The sequence below is a fragment of the Anabrus simplex genome, chromosome 12 (assembly GCF_040414725.1).
Source record: "Anabrus simplex isolate iqAnaSimp1 chromosome 12, ASM4041472v1, whole genome shotgun sequence".
In the NCBI taxonomy this organism is placed as follows: domain Eukaryota; kingdom Metazoa; phylum Arthropoda; class Insecta; order Orthoptera; family Tettigoniidae; genus Anabrus; species Anabrus simplex.
In genome coordinates, this window is record NC_090276.1 from 52,141,950 (window position 1) to 52,160,634 (window position 18,685).

The window sequence follows — 18,685 nt, forward strand, 5'->3', positions numbered from 1 at the left end:
GGCAGTGAAAGTCATCCTCTCGCACATGGCTGAGTTTAGCCTCCAAATAATTCATGGTCGAAGAGTGTGACCAGAAAACCCACTAGTCTGAAATATAAGGCTTCAGCAAACATTTGTTTTAGAGAGAGAGAGATCTGCAATAATATGTTGATACTTTTATGGGCCCCAGAGCAAATGTTCTTATATTTTTATTTGGTGTTTTACAAACTTTTAATATACCAAAGCCAAGTGGAATAAGTTTTCGTATTTGTTCTCTCTTCTTCCCTTACATCTTTTAATACTCCCATCTTTATAAAACGGAAATGACTTGTATTTTTCACTGCACCTGTATATAAAATGTAAAAAGCATGCATGTTGGAAAAACATATTAAGTGTTTACATATCCGTGTCTGTCCCCTGTAGAAACATCTTAACGAGGTTTTACTACATGTCCACTACGTATTTCAAACATTAAATGTTATATCATTACAACAATATGGCAATATATTGTAAGTTAATTAGCCCATTTGAGAAGTTTCAGCGTAATAACTGAACACCACATCAACACTGCTATTTCCTGCTTTTTGACAAGAATAACCACAAACAGCTGCCTTAACGTTCATATCTTTGAATTCACATGCTGCTTATTTTTGTGGACATTACAGCTTGTCAACAACAGTCTCGCTTGTATGCGAGATCATAGTGGCTCTTTCACCTGAGAACCCAGCAAAGGTCATAGCATTAGTGGAGGAAGGACGCAGGATACGTTATGTAACAAATGTTTTAGGCACGTCTTGTTCTAACATGTACAGAACTGTTAACAGATACAGAGGGGACAGTATCTACACCAGGAGGCCCGGATCTGGTTGCAGGAGAAGCACTAGTGTGTGTGATGATGGCTTTCTCGTAATGCAAGTTCTTCCAAGAACTGTGGAGGCCAGAAATCGTTTGCAGCAAGTACAGGGCACGAACAACAGTGAAAGGATAGTAAAAAGTACAGAGGAGGTTGTATGGAGTGGATTTTAAGTCCAAGAGGCCTGTCAAAGGACCTCTGCTCACACGTCAACACCATGCCTCTTGAATGCAATTTGCCAACAGCCATCAAAAATGGACTGTGGAGCTCAGTGCTGTTCACAGATGAATCCACATTCTGTTTGAGGGCATTGGATGGAAAAGAGAAAGTATGGAGAAGTTCCAGGGAACGTTATTCACCCTGTACTTTCTCTACAAGGACGCCGTTCAATGGAGGCTCTGTGATGGTCTGGGCCGGGTTTACTGATGATGCGCACATGGAGCCTGTGTTCATCTAGAATGGAAGTATGATAGCCTATTTTAGGGCCTTTTCCTGATCTTTTTCAAGGATTTTTAGGTCATCATCCGACTCCTAGTAATATTTTTGCGATAATTTTAAAAACCAAATTTCAATAATTTTGTTTGTGGAGGTTGGCATAGCTGCCAGGTACACGTTCTCTCTTTCTTTTCTTTCTTTCTTTCTTTCTTTTTTTTTCTTTGAGCGTACTTCATTATCTTGATTTATTTTTTTGCAGAGGGATTCAGTTAGGAGGAAATATAGTACGCAGTCTGGCATATGCTGACGACTTGGTCTTAATAGCAGATTGTGCCGAAAGCTTGCAGTCTCATATCTTGGAACTTAAAAATAGGTGCAAAAGTAGCGTTTCTAAGACTAAATTGATGTCAGTAGGTAAGAAATTCAAAAGAATTTGATGTAAGATTGGTGATACAAAGCTGGAACAGGTAGATAATTTTAAGTATTTAGGTTGAGTTCTCCCAGGATGGTAATATAGTGAGACTGATTCAAGGTGTAGTCAAACTAATGCAATGAGCTTGCAGTTGTGATCAACAGTGTTCTGTAAGAAGGAAGTCAGCTCCCAGACGAAACTATCTTTACATCGATCTGTTTTCAGACCAACTTTGCTCTATGGGAGCGAAAGCTGGGTGGACTCAGGATATATTACTCATAAGTTAGAAGTAACAGACATGAAAGTAGTGATGATGATTGTTGGCACAAACAGGTGGGAACAATGACAGGAGGGTAATCAGAATGAGGAGATAAAAGCTGAGTTAGGAATGAACTTACGGATGAAGCTGTACGCATAAACCAACTTCGGTGATGGGGTCATGTGAGGCGAGTGGAGAAGGATAGATTACCTAGGAGAATAATGGACTCTGTTAAGGAGGGTAAGAGAAGTAGAAGGAGATCAAGACGACGATAGTTACTCTGTTTCTAACGATTTAAAGATAAGAGGTATAGAACTAAATGAGGCAACAGCACTAGTTGCAAATAGAGGATTGTGGCGAAATTTAGTAAATTCACAGAGGCTTGCAGACTGAACGCTGAAAGGCATAATGGTCTAAAATAATAATGTATGCATGCATCCATGTATGTAAAGTATTAGAGCTGTATACTCATACAGCAGATATGACAATAATGGAGTTACTTTATTGAAACACACAGAACTCTTACACTTAAAACACTAAATACTGCCTCTACAATCGGGCAATATGTTCCACGAGAATTATTGAATTTCCCTTTTAATGTTACTCACAGTTTTCGAAAAACATACGCACAATATGGTTTGATGCAAAAATGTCTGAAATTGACACAAGAAGTTTGCACTATGCACCACTGATATGCTGAAGCAGTTCAAATACAGATGTGATAGAACAGGATTTGCCTGGTGTGAAAATGGGGAAACCATGGAAAACCATCTTCAGGGCTGCCGACAATGGGGCTCGAACCCACTATCTCCTGGATGCAAGCTGACAGCTGTGTGCTCCTAACTGCACAGTCAACTCTCCCGGTATGTAATTTTGTTTTTAATTACTTATTGCATATACAGTGGAATCTCGATTATGCGTCCCTGGAAACTACGTTTTCCCGTATTATTCGTTCAAAGTACGTGGTCCCGTGAGCATCCTAACTAAATCACGTTGTAAAAGTTCCGCATTATCCATTCCTCAAAGAAAAGATTTCCCGGATCAACCGTCCAGAAATAGCAATCCCATCAACGCTAAATCCTCGATTACGCATTTTTCAAGAAACTGTATCTCACTAAAGGACGGCTACAGCATACTTGGTGTTAACATCCTGTCACTGCGATAATTAGAGGAAGTACTGTACTGGAAAGTGATCGGGGGTGAAGTTGCATAAGGGACCATCTATGCATTGCGTTTGGGTGGTATTGTTTAGAGAATCTTCGGAAATCATAAAGCAGAGTATGGTCACAATTGGAAGGAGAGAGAGCGCATTTCGACAGCTCTATCTGAAAACGGAACGAGTTTGGTCAAATGTACGTACTTGTAAAACGTCTACATTATTTCCAGGTTTATGTATTTGTTTGTTCTTTTTTTCAATTGTATCGTGGAACAGGTTTTCGGCACTTCCCTCATGGCACTGTATAGTCACTGGGCTTTTAGGAATGAATCGAAACTGCTCTTTCTTAACACAAATTTAGTATATTAATATTATTGTATAAGATTATGTTATTGAGACCAGAAAAGATGTTGCACCTTATTACCTACATACATAAAGCCATGGGAGGTTTCGGGATTGCCCATTACGGTTCTGGTCCTAATATAAGATTGGAAATTCAACTTTTTGTGTTAAAATTTTACGAAAACCGGTCGTTTTATTGGCCCACGTTAGATTTTAAAAGTTTGTATCAATTTGCACTCGTACAGCGAGCGTGTTTTCCAGCTGAGCTCAAGGTCACGACTAACCGTAATTTTGGAAGTTTTGACGATATTTTTTCTCTTTCCAAATTGATCATGATTAGTGACTGGCAGAACTGAATTTAATGCATTCGAGAACTTTTGTGAATCGATACTTAAGCCTATTGCTCACGGTAAAATGTTTTGTAAAATTTGTTGTACAATTAATTTTATAAAAATTTGGTGAAAACTAGTTGTGTTGCTCATGGTAAAATTATTTTATAAAATCTGTGGAAGCATCAGGATGGCCATCGATGAACTAACTTCTGAACTAAGATGTGTATGTGCTGCCATCTGTCGATAAACGTTTAAACAAAGAAACACCTGTTCAACTTGCAGAGTATTTGAGAGTATGGCTCCAATAAACAAAGCAAAACTTGCAGCTTTAGCTGCAATTATATGTTGTACAGTGGTAAAAAGGAAGGAAAGAAATGCCAAAAAATGCTGGACTTGGGATTGGATCAAAAGAAGAGAAGAAGGTAGAGGATTGCTGTCTTTGGTCGAAAATGAGTTGAGGTTAGTCCACCTGGAACCTGCCATTTTAGAAAGAAGTGTGTGTTTACAATTGAGCTTCACAATCTTCTCACGAGGTAGCGCCAGCATCATCGTGATGTCAGCTTCGCCGATTGGTTCGTTTCGTAAAATTAATTTTACTGAATAGAACATGTCCTATTTTATGAAAAGTTTTATCAAAGGTTTTATAAAACTTGAATTTGACCATGAGCAACAGAAATTTTATAAAATTCAATTACTGAACAATAAATCTGACAAAATTTTACTGTGAGCAACAGGCATTACATTCGAAAACGTATTCTCGAGTTAAACATAACCTTTGAAAGTCATTGTAGGCCTAATTTATGTTGTAAAATATTTCCTTAAACTGACTACGAACAGTATACTGGTGACCAAATTACAATGAAAGATTAAAAAAGGAATTTTGCCATCATGTTGGGCGCTTTTGTATCTAGTGTGTTTTATTTTATTAGATTAGAGTATTAAAAACTACTCGTGGCCGATTGTTGTTTGGCATGGCGTTACCGATATTGGATTTTTCAAAGAGTTTGGCTGATCGAAGTTACGGAACTGAACGATATTTTCACAGGAAACTAACGAGTAACCCCGCTATCACTGAATGCAAAGTTTCGAAATTTTTAAGTCGTGTATCAGTAATTAATGCCTGCCTCTCATCCGGAGGGCCCGGATTTGATTTCCGGCCAGGTCGGTCATTTTTACCTGGATGTATGAGGGCTGGTTCCAAGTTTACTCATTCTAAGATTATCTTTAATTGAGGAGCTATCGAATGGCGAGATGACGACCGCGGTCTAGAGAGCCAGAAATAATGGCCGAGAGGTTTCGTCACACTGACCATGCGTCACCTCGTAATCTGCAGGCCTTCGGGCTCAGCAGCGGTCACTTGGTAGGCTGAAGGCCCATTGGGGCTGTAGTTTGATTTAGGAGTGTTTGTAAGATTATAATAAAAACATATTCCATTTTTGTGACGTTTAGCCGAATTGTTGATGGTTCATTTGTTCCCGTATTTTCCACTTTCCTGTGTTGTACTTTTTTTTTTTTTTTTTTTTCGCGGACCCTCCGAAAACGGAGAATCGAGGTTCCACTGTAAATGTGCATAATGTTCATTTCATGTTAAAATAAACTGGGAGCTGGCAGAGGTGGTGTGTAAAGAGAGCTCAAATATTTCCCGTCATTCCTACAATGATCACCATTGTACAGTTATGGGATTCACCATGATTTGAACATATGCGATCATGTCCCTATATTATTAGGTGGCTTAATGTTTTTAACTGTTAATTAACTTGACCACAATAGGTGCCGTGATTTATTCCTATACTAACTTGTCTAAGCTTATTAAAAACTACTTAAAATAGCATTATGGCTGAATCTGCCTTGTCAATACACTTTCGAACATGTCTTGAGAACAATAAACATTCTCTCCATCAACGTTCATCAAAGTAACTTAATTACAATATCAAAGAATAAGAACAAGAGAACAATTTTCATTTTTTTAGCCTAAATTTAAAGAATTATTGGGTCACAAATTATAGTAGTAATGAAAAAACAATTATTAATGGTACATTGAGAAATTTACTATCATTAAATATTCAATATTAAGATGATGTTAAACAAGAATCACTTCCAAAATAAACTGAAGATCATAAAATCTTATCTTTTTTCTTTTCTTCCCTAAATGATTAAATGCTAGTTTACATAATGGATTTTCATCTGGATTTAAAACAATTTAAACTCTAATACAAATTATTTTTCTGTGCAAGATAAATTTCTAACTTTCCAAAACTTCCATGAATTTACCTTCTTGGGCCAAATGTATTAATTCCATGTCACTAATAATGCCTGTGAATTGATGATTAGTTTCTGTGATACGTTCTCCCATTGCTGAATCTCTGTTATGTTCAACAGCATTAACATGTTCCTTACATCATATAGCCAAACTTCTTCCAGATTATCCAATGTATTGCTGCCTATTCTAATACCCGACTTCTTATACATACTTTTATTCTAATTATCATCTTATTAGTATTGTTACTAGTTTTGAATGTGATACTAATGTTCTCTCTCTCTCTTTTTTTTTTTTTTTTTTTTTTTTTTTTTAGGAGTAGCCATTGTTGTAGAAATGCCTAGTTTTTGGCAAAGAACTTGTTTCCCAGTATGAATCAAGAGTTAAGAAACAATGTTATGTCACTAAGAAATTTAGCGACAGGGTCGCATATGTTCAAAACATGCTGTGTCCCTAAACTTTCTGGCAAAACTGTATATGCTTGTCGTAACACCACATTTTGGGGAATTTACAGATAAGGAAAACCTTATTGTAACAACTGAATATAAGCTTAATGGTAGGATATAGACTTAACATTGCTGCATCCTCAATGAAAATGGTCATTAGGTCCACCCCCACACACACCAGGATCCTGTTTTTCTTCCTCCACTTTGCATGATCAGAAACTGAAGAAAGAGTACAGATTAATTACATGATTCATACATATTTTTCAAAATCAACACATTTCACAGATTTCCTAAAGGGAGTAATATAATGTGTGTTAACAATAACAAAGAACAAACACATTCATAATATCACTCCAGCTCATCAGCATAACAACTAAATCTAGGAGGATTGAAAATCATTGAATGTCAGGTAGGAAATACAAAACTGAAACAAGTATATCACTTCAAGCATTTAGGATGCAAATTCCCCTCATGAAGGTATATACTAAGCAAAATTAAATCAAGATGTAGCAAACCTAATGCAGTGAGGTTGCAGTTGTGATGAACAGTATTCTGTAAGAAAGAAGTGAGCTCTTGGACAAAATATTTATTACATTCCTCTCTTTTCAGACCAATTTTGCTGTATGGGGAGCAAAAGCTCAGTATATCGTGAACTTAACAGACATGAAGATAGAATGATATGTTCTCCCATTGCTGCATATCTCTTTATGTTCAACAGCATTAACAAGTTCCTTACATCACATAGACAAACTCCTTCCAACAATGGTTGCAGGGTACTCTGGATGACTAGATGAAGGTTAAGAAAGTAAGATAAGTAGGAGGAGTCCAAAGTGACGATAGACTATGTTTCAAATGATTGGGAGGTAAGAGTTGAGGAACTGAGGTCACAGAGCTAGTTGCTAAATAGAGGATTGTGAAGATGCACAGTTAATTCACAAGGTATACACTGAACGCAGCAGTCTTCGAGTATGTATGCATGCAAGTGTGTGCGAGATCTATATTTATGTAAATAACTAAGCAAGCAAATCTCAACAGAAACATGTCCTAAAGGTTTACAAGTTGCTTTACGTCGCACCGACACAGATAGGTTTCATGGCGACGATGGGACAGGAAAGGGCTAGGAGTGGGAAGGAAGCGACCCTGGCCTTAATGAAGGTACAGCCCCAGCATCTGCTTTGTGTGAAAATGGGAAACCACAGAAAACCATCTACAGGGCTGCTGACAGTGGGGTTCGAACCCACTATATCCTGAATACAAGACATAACATGAAACTTTCAAGTCGGTTCTTGAGACTAAAATTAGTACCCTCGCAAATGGTTTCATGTTTTCCTACTAAGGATTTTGTGTAATGTTACAAATAGCTGAACACTTTGGAATGTAATTAGTACAATCACGTAAGCTGGTATGCTTTTTGAATTATTACTTCTCATGACTAATAATAAACCACAAATCTTAGAACGAAATGTGACACTTCCAAACACTATAGAAAACTAAGATAGGAAAGGTGCAAATCTCAAAAGATGACTAACTTAGAAATAGTAATACAGAAACAAAAGTAAAAGAGCAAACTTTTACCAAGCTGAAGGAAAGCAAGGGCCAATAATATATGACAAAAATAAACAAGGGACAGATTAAAATGAATTCCCCCCACGGAATGATTCAGGATAAGGTCTAATATCTCAACGCACCGGGTGTATTGGCACCGCTGCTCTCGGCCCGGCTGTCGGCACGCCTCTGGGCCCTACCACGTCCAGAGTGAGGGAACTTGATGTAACTCATAAACTTTTTCTTCTCCTCTAACTCACAGCGATCATGCCTCTGACCGATCGTCTCTTCGCTAAGGTCTTCCATCTGGAAAACAATCAGAGGATTAAAGTCCAAATTGTTTCTAAATAAATCTAAACTTAACATCAAAGTGAAGAAGCAAAAGGTAAATTCAGTAATGAATCATGTGAGCCTTAAGTTAGATTGCGAAATATTGCACCAACATTTTCACTACTAAAAAATACAAGCTTTCTCAAGTTTTCATCATCAATCTATTAATTTAAAAAAAAATCCCCAACATCTCTCAGTAACAGTCTTACACCCTTTGTCCCATGATTTCTAGTACTCATTAAGTTTCAGCACTATGTTCAATTACGAGTACAATCTTGAGATAAATCATAGATCATTCAACAGCAGCAGCAACAACAACAATAGCTAAATAATGCAAACTAACAGGCCAGTTTGTAATCCATCGATTAATCTACTACTAAAGCTATTGTTTAGAAAACTGTGTTCTAATGCCCAGGCAATTGGATTAAGAGTTCATTGGCTGTAATGATGGGTCATTTCACGATAATTTACTTGTCCGCATTTACAGTAGAAGTCCGTTATAGCGAGAATTCATAACAGCGAAAAATTTACTCGTTATAACGGATTGACGTTATATCCGATTTTTGCATACAAGTCGGAAAACCCTTCATGCACTTTAAAATCGGTATGAAACGGCAATCAGTTTGTTCAAAACTTGCGTTTCCGCAGATGATATCCACACTACGGCTTACTTGTTTGTTATTTTTCGCAATCCGATACAACGTAAAAGTGTATGTTTAATTTCATTCTGAAAAAAATATAGTTCCGTATTTCTCCGAATCCAAGATTAACCTCATTTTCTCCTTCAAAAAAATTTTAATCAGGCTCAAAAAGAAGTTTGTAAAATCATACAGGCCTACGCATTTTTAGACGCCGAACATTTACTTTCGTCACGCCGTATTTCATTTTTTTATGCGGCTGCACAATTATTCTTTATTTCCGCGGGTTAAGGGACCATTAACTTAACATTGGCATCATAATACCGAAGAGAACTCGTTGAAAATTTGCCGGCAATACCTATTCCATGTGTCTCTACAATACAACGATCTATCAGGAAATTATTCTTGCTATCTATAAAACTCTTATTTTAACGCAGCGTCAGATATAACCGGCCACCGCTACACGCACGTCTCGCTTGTCCGGTGCGACCAAATTCAATGGCTAGCGATGTACAGGCCTAATTGTGAACATTGAAAGTCAACAAACGAGCTTATTGCGCCACGGTATGGCCAACCGCCCTTGCATTTTTCGTGCTCATACTTCACAATTTCATCATCGACTTCTTTAAAGCGTCCTTGTTGTGGACCACTGAATGCATTTTTTTGTACAGTACGCATTTTTTTAGCTCTTTGTCTTCAAGCTAACGCCAAATATTGGCTTTAGTTAGGCCTATGCTGTATTTTCTTGCGGCTGCACAATTATTCTACATTTCCGAGTGTTTAATAAACATTAACTTAAAATTGGCATCAAAATATAGACTAGAACCCGTTGAAAATTTGCCGGCAATACCTTTTCCACGTATCTTTACAATACGACTATCCATCACGAAAATATTCCTGCTGTCTATAAACCTTAATTTTACTAAGCGTCAAGTACAATAGACGCGTTATGAATCTGCCACTGAGTAGCCATGGCTTTTCTAAGAATTTGAAGGGTCGCATGTTTTGATGCCATTCTGCAGATTTGAGAAACACACAGGTACTGTACACTGTACAACCGGTAGCGATGTGTAGTGAAGAGGCGGTTGTTTATTGTCAATGAGCTCTGTGCGCATGTGAAAAGAAGCAGCGTGGTTACCGCGGTAGTTGCCAGTGATATCCATAACTCACTGTTAGGCCGCATGAGATTCTGCGGAAAAAAAAGTCTTGGATTCAGAGAAATACGGTAATACTCCAGAGATTTCTGTGGCAAACACCTCAGATTTCTTCTTCAAACAGCGTCACCTAACCTAACCGTATATGTAGCCTATCATGAAAGCATATTTGAAATGCATGTAGAGAAATAACCTCCTCGCGAAAAATTTACATGTAAATAGCCGTAACTACACGCGAGAAGATATGAAATATCCTCTGAAATCAGTGATGTACTCTGCCATATCTTGAGGTGTATGACATTCTCACGTAATTTCCGTATATAACACTAAAATTAAGATATCGTTTATTCAGTCTTTATTTTTACGAGTTAACAACTGCTATCGGTCACGTTATTTACGCATTTATTACGAAAACGTGTTATACTCTTATTTCGAATCTTCTTTAGAGAACAGCAGTCGATGGGTATTACTAATCAACTCCAACATCGCCTCTGAATGTCAACGAGAGAGCTCGCAAATGCACAAAGTGAGAAAACTGTACTGTACCGAAGATGATCGATCGCATTTTGTTGCAAACGTTTCAGTTTTCTTATTCAAACAGCGTCACGTATCCTACGTACGATGAAAACACACTTCAAGCGCCGGTAGAGAAATCATACGTTTCTCGCTATAAATTTTCATAATAGCCTTTCCGTAATTTAACCAGACGCGACAAAATACAAACTAACCTATGAAATCAATTAAGCACTCTGCCATATCTCGAGGTGTATCCCATTCTTACTTAATTGCAGTATTTAGACTCAAAATTAAGCGGTCGTTTAGTCAGCCTTAATTTTTAACGAGTTAACAACCGTTATCGGACACGTTATTTATGCATTTATTACGAAAATATGCTCTCTTTCATTTCGAATTTTCTTTACGGAACAGCTGTCGACGGATATTATTAATCGACTCCGACATCGCCTTCGAATGTCGACGAGAGAAATCGCTAGTGCACATAGCGAGGAAACTATGCCGAAGGTAATCGATCGCATGCAATATCATCGCTGGGGTGCATAAATATTGGTAACGGAAAAAAAATCATGCGCGCTTAATCGCTCATAATAACGGATGCGCCAGTGATAGGGTTCTCGCTGTAACTGAAGGAGGATACACAGTTTAATATAGGAATTTTGAAGGGACAAAAAAAAGTCGTCGCTATAACGGAGTTCTCGTTATATGCCGTACTCGCTATAGCGGACTTCTACTGTACTTGGTCATGGAGTTAGTTACTCGTCTCAGAGGTGTCTAGCGTATGACTCCATTTTTATGTTGTGTAGCGTATGACGACGATGAGGAAGAGGAGGTAGGGAAAGGGTAAAACCCAAGAGTACAGGCATAACCTACTACTGTCAAGTAACTCCCAAGGCGTCTGACTCAAGGCTTAATGTCTCCATCCAACGCAAGAATTGCTAGAGTGTCATATACCCTCACTCCATATGAGGACAGGGAGTCAAGAACTGAACCCAGGCTTTAGGCATGCAATCTGGTGATTAGGAATAGTATACCATCACCTCTCCTACCTTGCTGGCCAACTTCTGATGGTGACATTTTGTCCACCAATGAACTTGAACTGGCTAACCACAGAGTCAGATAGCCTTAATCATGGCCACCACGCGGGCTTTGCTTTTAAAACTTTTGAAATTAATATGAACTGAAGAGCCCATTTCGTTGCCAGATGAACCTGACGATGATGCTTGTTGTTTACAAACGCCTAACATCTAAGACATTGGTCTGCCAGATGAACAATCCGCCATATAGGTAAGAACTGTATGGTACTGTGTGATATTTCAAAGTCCTTCTCTGAAATAGCAGTCCACAGATGCCTTCAACCAATCCAAATATGTACTCTTCAAATTACAATTATACATTTTTCCCAATTCCACAACTGATTCTAATGAACACCATGCAATAATTTGGTTTGGTAAACCTCTATCTTGATGACTTTTAACATGCAACTTACACAGTCTTGAAATTTAAATTTCTGCTTATCTTCCAGTTTAATGTCATGCAACTTTATTTAACCTCTTAACTGGGCATGATGTGTATATTTGTACGCTGAATGTTACAGGGTAATGGCATGACAAATATACACGTACTCGTCTTATACTGCGAGTATCTCCTGGGTATTGCAAGCTGTCCACTTCATGGCCGTATCGATGAGTTTAATAAACAAATTAATCTAAAAAGCCACCTAATCGATACTTTATTTCTTTTGCCTTTGGCAAACTTAAAAATAAATTAACAAACACAGTACATGTTTCGACCACTTAGTGGTCATCTTCAGCTGTATATAAAAAATCTTAGATGATAACAATTTAAAAGTAAGCACATTGGATCTTAAAACTATATCCCATGGGAATCCAAAAACTATTGTTCTAGATGCTTTAAATGAATTGGAAGATGGGGGGTAAGGAGATTTATGTGAATGATACTTAAATTACAGTATCGTTTACAATTATGTTTAAAAAACTTAAATGATGAAAAACATATTTAAAATATTTAAAAGCGTCTATGGTAAAATTCTTTTTGATAAAATTAGGTGGCGTGACTAAAAAGTTCGTGTTTGTAATAATCTTCGGGCATTTGTGAGAAAATAATAACTTAATTAAAATTCGCGTCTGTGGTGCTGTTAAACACTTTGTTTTTAATAAACACACTTTAAAATATTCTAAAGTGTCTATGGTAAGGCACTTATTCAAAAACACTTGTGCTTGAGTGAAGGTTTATGTCAGATGCACTAGTCTTCAGGTATTTATTGTTTATATTTAATAACTTCCTTGAGTGATATTCTTGTGGTTAAAAGGCCGTGTTGACTGTTTAACTTCCGAGAATTGCTCTTCGGAATGTGATAAAAGAAATTGTGTTAGTCGTTTAATTTGTTAAAACCCTGAGGTGGCTTCTGTTATACAAAATGGCGATCTGATTCGGGCAGCTTGCCTCGCGATCTTATCTGGCAAATGTTTATTAAAAACAAAGTGTTTAACAGCACCACAGACGCGAATTTTAATTAAGTTATTATTTTCTCACAAATGCCTGAAGATTATGTGCCGTTTCACAGTTCTTCATAAGAGCTGTAGGAACAAAGATGGAGTCTCTGCGATCAAAATGTCAAATAAAATGCATTTAACGTCAGTACGGGCCGAAATGTAAGTCCTTTCGTCGGTCGATTACGGAAACAACCGCGTATAGAAGGCGCTGAAAAAAATGACAAATGGACATTATTTAAAACCATTATTCAAGAAAAATGTGCTCATCACTTATTATATAATCTGAACTCGAAGCTGTAAGAAGACTCAAGACTAGATTGAAAGGGATTATCCAGCGGAGCTAAAGATTATAAGTTGGAAACGAAAGATAATTCGCGACTACACGCCAATCAGCTGATATCAAGATTAAATCGTTGCGCGGAAGATTAAATACGTAAAAAAAAAAAAAAAAAAAAAAAAAAAAAAAAAAAAAAAAAAAAAAAAAGATAAATAGACTACAGTAGAACTACGTCACGAAGTGGCGCAGGGCTTCAATAAAATTTTCCCGATACTGTTTAATGTTGAAGGACACCTACTGATCAGTTGTTGAGTGCATTTACGCCAACAAAAAGATAGCGGAAAGAAATTTATTTTCAAATTGGAATATATACAGAACATCTGTCCTAGTCGATTTGGAACTAGTTTATTGGATCAACTGTACCCTAACGAAGTCTATGCAATCTGAGCAACGCAAGAGATATATTAATTGGAAGATGTCAGCAATGAATCAAATATTCTATTATTGTTCTGTTTCATACGCACGAGTCTTCACCATGGGTCTGTAAGGAAGCAAGGCAATGCTGCTTGGATCCTGACGAGGCAATACGATGTTAGCTGTCCCGGATGACCAGTGATCAGTGTTGAGAAGCTACGATGTACCCGACCACTTGTGGAGGAACCAGATGACGAGATCCTAATCTCAGATGACCGGAGATGAGGAAACATCGAGACCATCTTCAGCAAAGCTAAGTCCATTATCTAAGTCGTTTTCGTAAGTAAGAGTATATTATTTCTTTTATTGCATGTTGATGTTTGTTTTGTGCGAAGACTGTGCGTAGATAAACGTCTAGCTGATGTGATTGGAAGTAGGTATTCATCCATATGGTATGTCAATTCCACTTGTAGGCGTGGTTACCAAGTGATTTTCCGATCGTAATGTTTTCCAGTGATATGTGAGGAGAGATAGCTAGAGTTATTATTATTACCAGTGTTGAGTGAAGAGTGAAGTTGGCATTAATACCTGTGTGTCCTAACTTAATCAATGTCAATCAGTTCGAGATCGTATATAGGATGTGTTTTATGAAGGAATATGGCAGTAGACTACTCCAAGTTCATGTTAAATTTGGCACTATGACAGTAGAAAATAAAGTAGGCATTTTATGAATGTCACGGCACATTGATGTGCAAGTTAAGGTAGTGATTTACATATGATGAAGTGAAAGAGTTGTTATATATGAAATATGAGTATTAATTAACACGTCGTAGATATGATATAAGGATGTTAATGAATTATGATGGCGGTATTTATTGTTTTCTTCGAGAGAGAAATAGTCATAGTTGTGCGAAGTGAGATCTAGTCATTTCAAATGATGTTTCGGAGAGTGTCACAGAATTCTCGCCAATTCCATGTAATAATTCTGGATCATACGCATTGTACATAGCTTAGGATATGATCTCGAGACGAGTAGTGCAATGTTTTTTATCCATGTTAGGATTACCTAGAGAATCATATATGTACTCAAGATAAGATTTGAGCCTTCACTGATTTACTTAGGATGATCTTGAAAACTCTCACGGTGTATAACTTTATTTCTGGATAAATTTCAACCTAATAGGCTGATCACTGGTGACATAGATTTTCAAGGGAGAATTATTGTTTTTTTTTTGTTTTTTTTAGTCGGAGATAGTGTCATCTGACCAAGTAGATTTTCCGTTGATAGTATGTGTTATGATAGCTACATATGATATGTGTGGTGACGTTTTTTTTTTGCAACCATGTACGCACGTAGTCTGATAATCAATAAGCTAAGGTCATATTACCTTCATAAATTAAACCTTGTGATAACGTTACTTGTAGGGTGATTATGACTTACAATGGACGAAGCTTAGCTTATGGTGTGTGACACAAGGAAATATGAGCTTCTAAGAGGCAACTAAGTAGGCGGAAGTGAATGTTTAAAATGTAAAACATACAAGAGAGTACTTGTCACATCAAAGGAAAAAGAGCTTTGTGATAGCCTTTATTGAGAATTTTAAACCTGCATCTAGACAAACAGTCGGTGAAAATTTAGTAATGTGACAGTTTATAGAGTAAGGAATAGGTGGTAACTAACAGAATCTAATGCTTATCCCAAGAATAATTGATTCAGACAACTTGAACTCCATTTCTTGACTGAACATTAACTCGGCAATTCTACTAGCGTTTCTTTATTTTCTCAAGAGAGTATCACTAGAAATACTGTAAATAGTAGTTAATACAATTTTTATTCTTCTTCTTTGAGGATGCATCCTATATTCTTAGTATACTTGGTTTTAATGTTTGTTTTCTTGCCAGTATGGCACATGTAAATACCGTTATCTGTATTCACATTCATTTATTTTGTTATCGCCCAGCTTTGTAAGTGAGTTGTATACGAAGGAAAACATAGCTTTTTCAAAAGTTTCCCAGATGTTACATAGAATTTATTCTAATAATTTATGATTTTGGAGATCAATGGGCTTATGAAAGGAAATAATATGATCCGAGAAGACACTTTATTTAGGATGAATTCGGAAGATGTAATTTTTCCGAAATGTTGTTGACGGTGTGCCATTTCACTGTTCTATAGTTGCCGTATTTGGAACAAAAATGGCGCTCCAGCCATTAAAGAATCAAAATAATTAGTAGCGGTACGAGCTGAAGAGGCAATAAGTTCAACCGGCAATCACGGAAAGAACCACTTTTAGAAGGCGGTGCGAAAGAATGACGAGAGCGGATTATTTAAATCGATTATTGAAAATGAAGGCTTCCATTAAAAAAAATCTCAATTCAGCACGGCATCGAAGTAAGACGGCATCGCATAAAGAAACCAATACTTATCAGATTATTTGATCAGTTATTGAAGATAAGATCAAATCTACGATAACCTGCTAAACGTCAGCTGTGATTGACGTATACGCAAGATTAAAGACCAGCTGTTAAGAAACGTCAAGTTGGACTTGTATTACGTCACGGTTGGGCTCGGAACATTTTCTTTGCCCGATACTGCAAGAAGTTAAGAGAGCTGAATTAAAGGAAAAATAGAGTGCAATTCTAAAAGCACGTAAATCTCACATCGATTTGGCGAGCGAGGCAGCGGAAATAAGACAATAATTAGAGTTCATATAAACGAATTAGACGGACCAGGAAACAAATATATTTTCGCATTAGCACTACTGAGCCGTTTTCAGCATGTGTAAATCAACTAATGCTTTATGTTTTTCTGTCCTTGACGCAATGAAGACCGTCATGATGTTCTAAGAAGCTGAGGCAAAGACTACTCTGGCTATGGTGACGCTTCACGAGATGGATGATCCAGGAGGGAAGTAATCAGCTGTGATGACGAGATGTACCCGATTACTTAAGCCAAACCATGGAGCGAGGCCTACCATCCCATGACGATCAGCAGCGAGATGGAAGTCAGTCTCTGATAAGCAAAGTTAAGTCTCCACTTGAGTCGTGTCGTAAGTAGAAAGTCTTATTCTTTTGGTCATAGTATTTTGTGTGTGCGTAGTTAATATACGAGTGTACTTATAAGGAGATAGGTATTCATCTGAAGATACCGTAAATCCCAGACATAGGCGTTAAAATACCAGTGAATGCCGTTCGTAAGTTTGTCAATATAATAGGGGAGAAGTGATTGATATCTTTCATAATTTGCTGTCAGTGAAGTGTTAGAATATTAAGAGGAAGTTGATATTCATATGCGTGATGGCTTTAACAAATAATATGCGTAAAGATCGTATTTAGGGAGTGTTACGATAAAATATAGTGGCGCAATTTAAAGGTTACGATGTGTTGATCTTTGATACTATGAGAGTAATGATAATGATTTATATATGTGTAGGTTATGGCACATATGTGGCGCATTTTGATGAAACAAGTGCTTTTATTGTGAATGCTACGTGAGAATTGAAATGTTAAATGGTGAATATAATAAGTATATGAGTGGATAGTATATTTTGATGGTGATAGTTATTGATATTTAGGAAGTTGGTCATAGTATTCTTCGAGAGATGGTAGTATGTGTAGGTTGCACATGCTAAGGTATAGGTATTGAAGCACACTGTTTTCAATTGCTATTTGATTCCCTAATATATATTATACAGATTAGGATACGATCTTAATGCCATCAAAATAGAATTAATTGAGTAAGTAGGATCATCAGAAGAGCCGAGAGGCCACCTACATCAATATTTAGGCCTTCACTGACATACCTACGATTGTTTTCATGCATTCCCACAGACGGCAATTTAACTTGTGATTTTATGGGAGCAACTTAACCCATCACTGGTAACTTAGTCTTTCATATGTGGATTTTAGATGAAGTTAGTCTTCCTATGTGTTAATTTTTCCTACCTATGGTATTATTCGTTGGAAGATTAATTATATACACATGGTAATGCTATATTAAGTCATATACGCACTTTAATTGAATTTCAACCATGAATTAAAATAATAATTGAATGATTTTAGTCACATGAATCTTACAATGAAATTAATTTGAGAATTGCTTACGACTTAAGGTGGACTTAGATTTGCTTATGTGGAGGTTACTGAAAAACGAAATATGAAACATGAAAGAAATTCGAAGCCTTAACTAGAAAAATTCCCTAATGAACTGACATTAATTTTCCTACACGATTTTTCTACTGTGCGGACATTAATGTGAAGTGTTCTGCCGAGTGATATACATTTCTTTAATTATATGTGAATGTAGGTCCACACAATTGGATTTTGGTTATTTTGAGAAGCAACTTAGCTTAATATGGAAAGATTCCAGATCTTAATTAACTAATTAATTAAGTAATTGATTAATTATTGGCCACCTTCTTTGCGTTTTCACATTTTCAATTCAAACCTAACTTGGACATTGTATATAGTAGGAAGTATAGTTTGTTTTATTTAAACCTTAAGGATGCATCCAATTTTTACAATCATGTTGAATAATTCTTCTTAATTATATAATTCATTTTTCTTTTCATTTAATTCCCTTGAATACTACTTAGTTAGGACATAATTCTTCGATAGGCCAGGACTAGAATTCAGATGAAGGAGGCCTGAGTTCATTTATTTATTAGAGGTTTTCCTAAACCTAGTTTCTCCGATGCAACATAAGTACATCATTTAGAGACTGATTGCGTAGGAAACCAACTACAGTGTGAATAATTTTTCAAGACATTTTATTCTAATTTCAACTCATTCTTAGACCAATTTATGAATAAAGCTGAGTAGTAGAAA

At 36.8% G+C, this 18,685-nt stretch overlaps 1 protein-coding gene across 4 annotated transcripts in view; it reads right to left on the minus strand.

The window, feature by feature from the left end:
- nsl1 (non-specific lethal 1) overlaps positions 1 to 18,685 on the minus strand; it is a 337,743-nt gene that overhangs the window by 37,409 nt on the left and 281,649 nt on the right. For all 4 annotated transcript variants that reach the window (XM_067156327.2, XM_067156326.2, XM_067156329.2 and 1 more), the window contains one exon: positions 8,160 to 8,322. In XM_067156327.2, the coding sequence (XP_067012428.2) occupies positions 8,160 to 8,322 (163 nt within the window). The remainder of the gene's footprint in view (positions 1 to 8,159; positions 8,323 to 18,685) is intronic.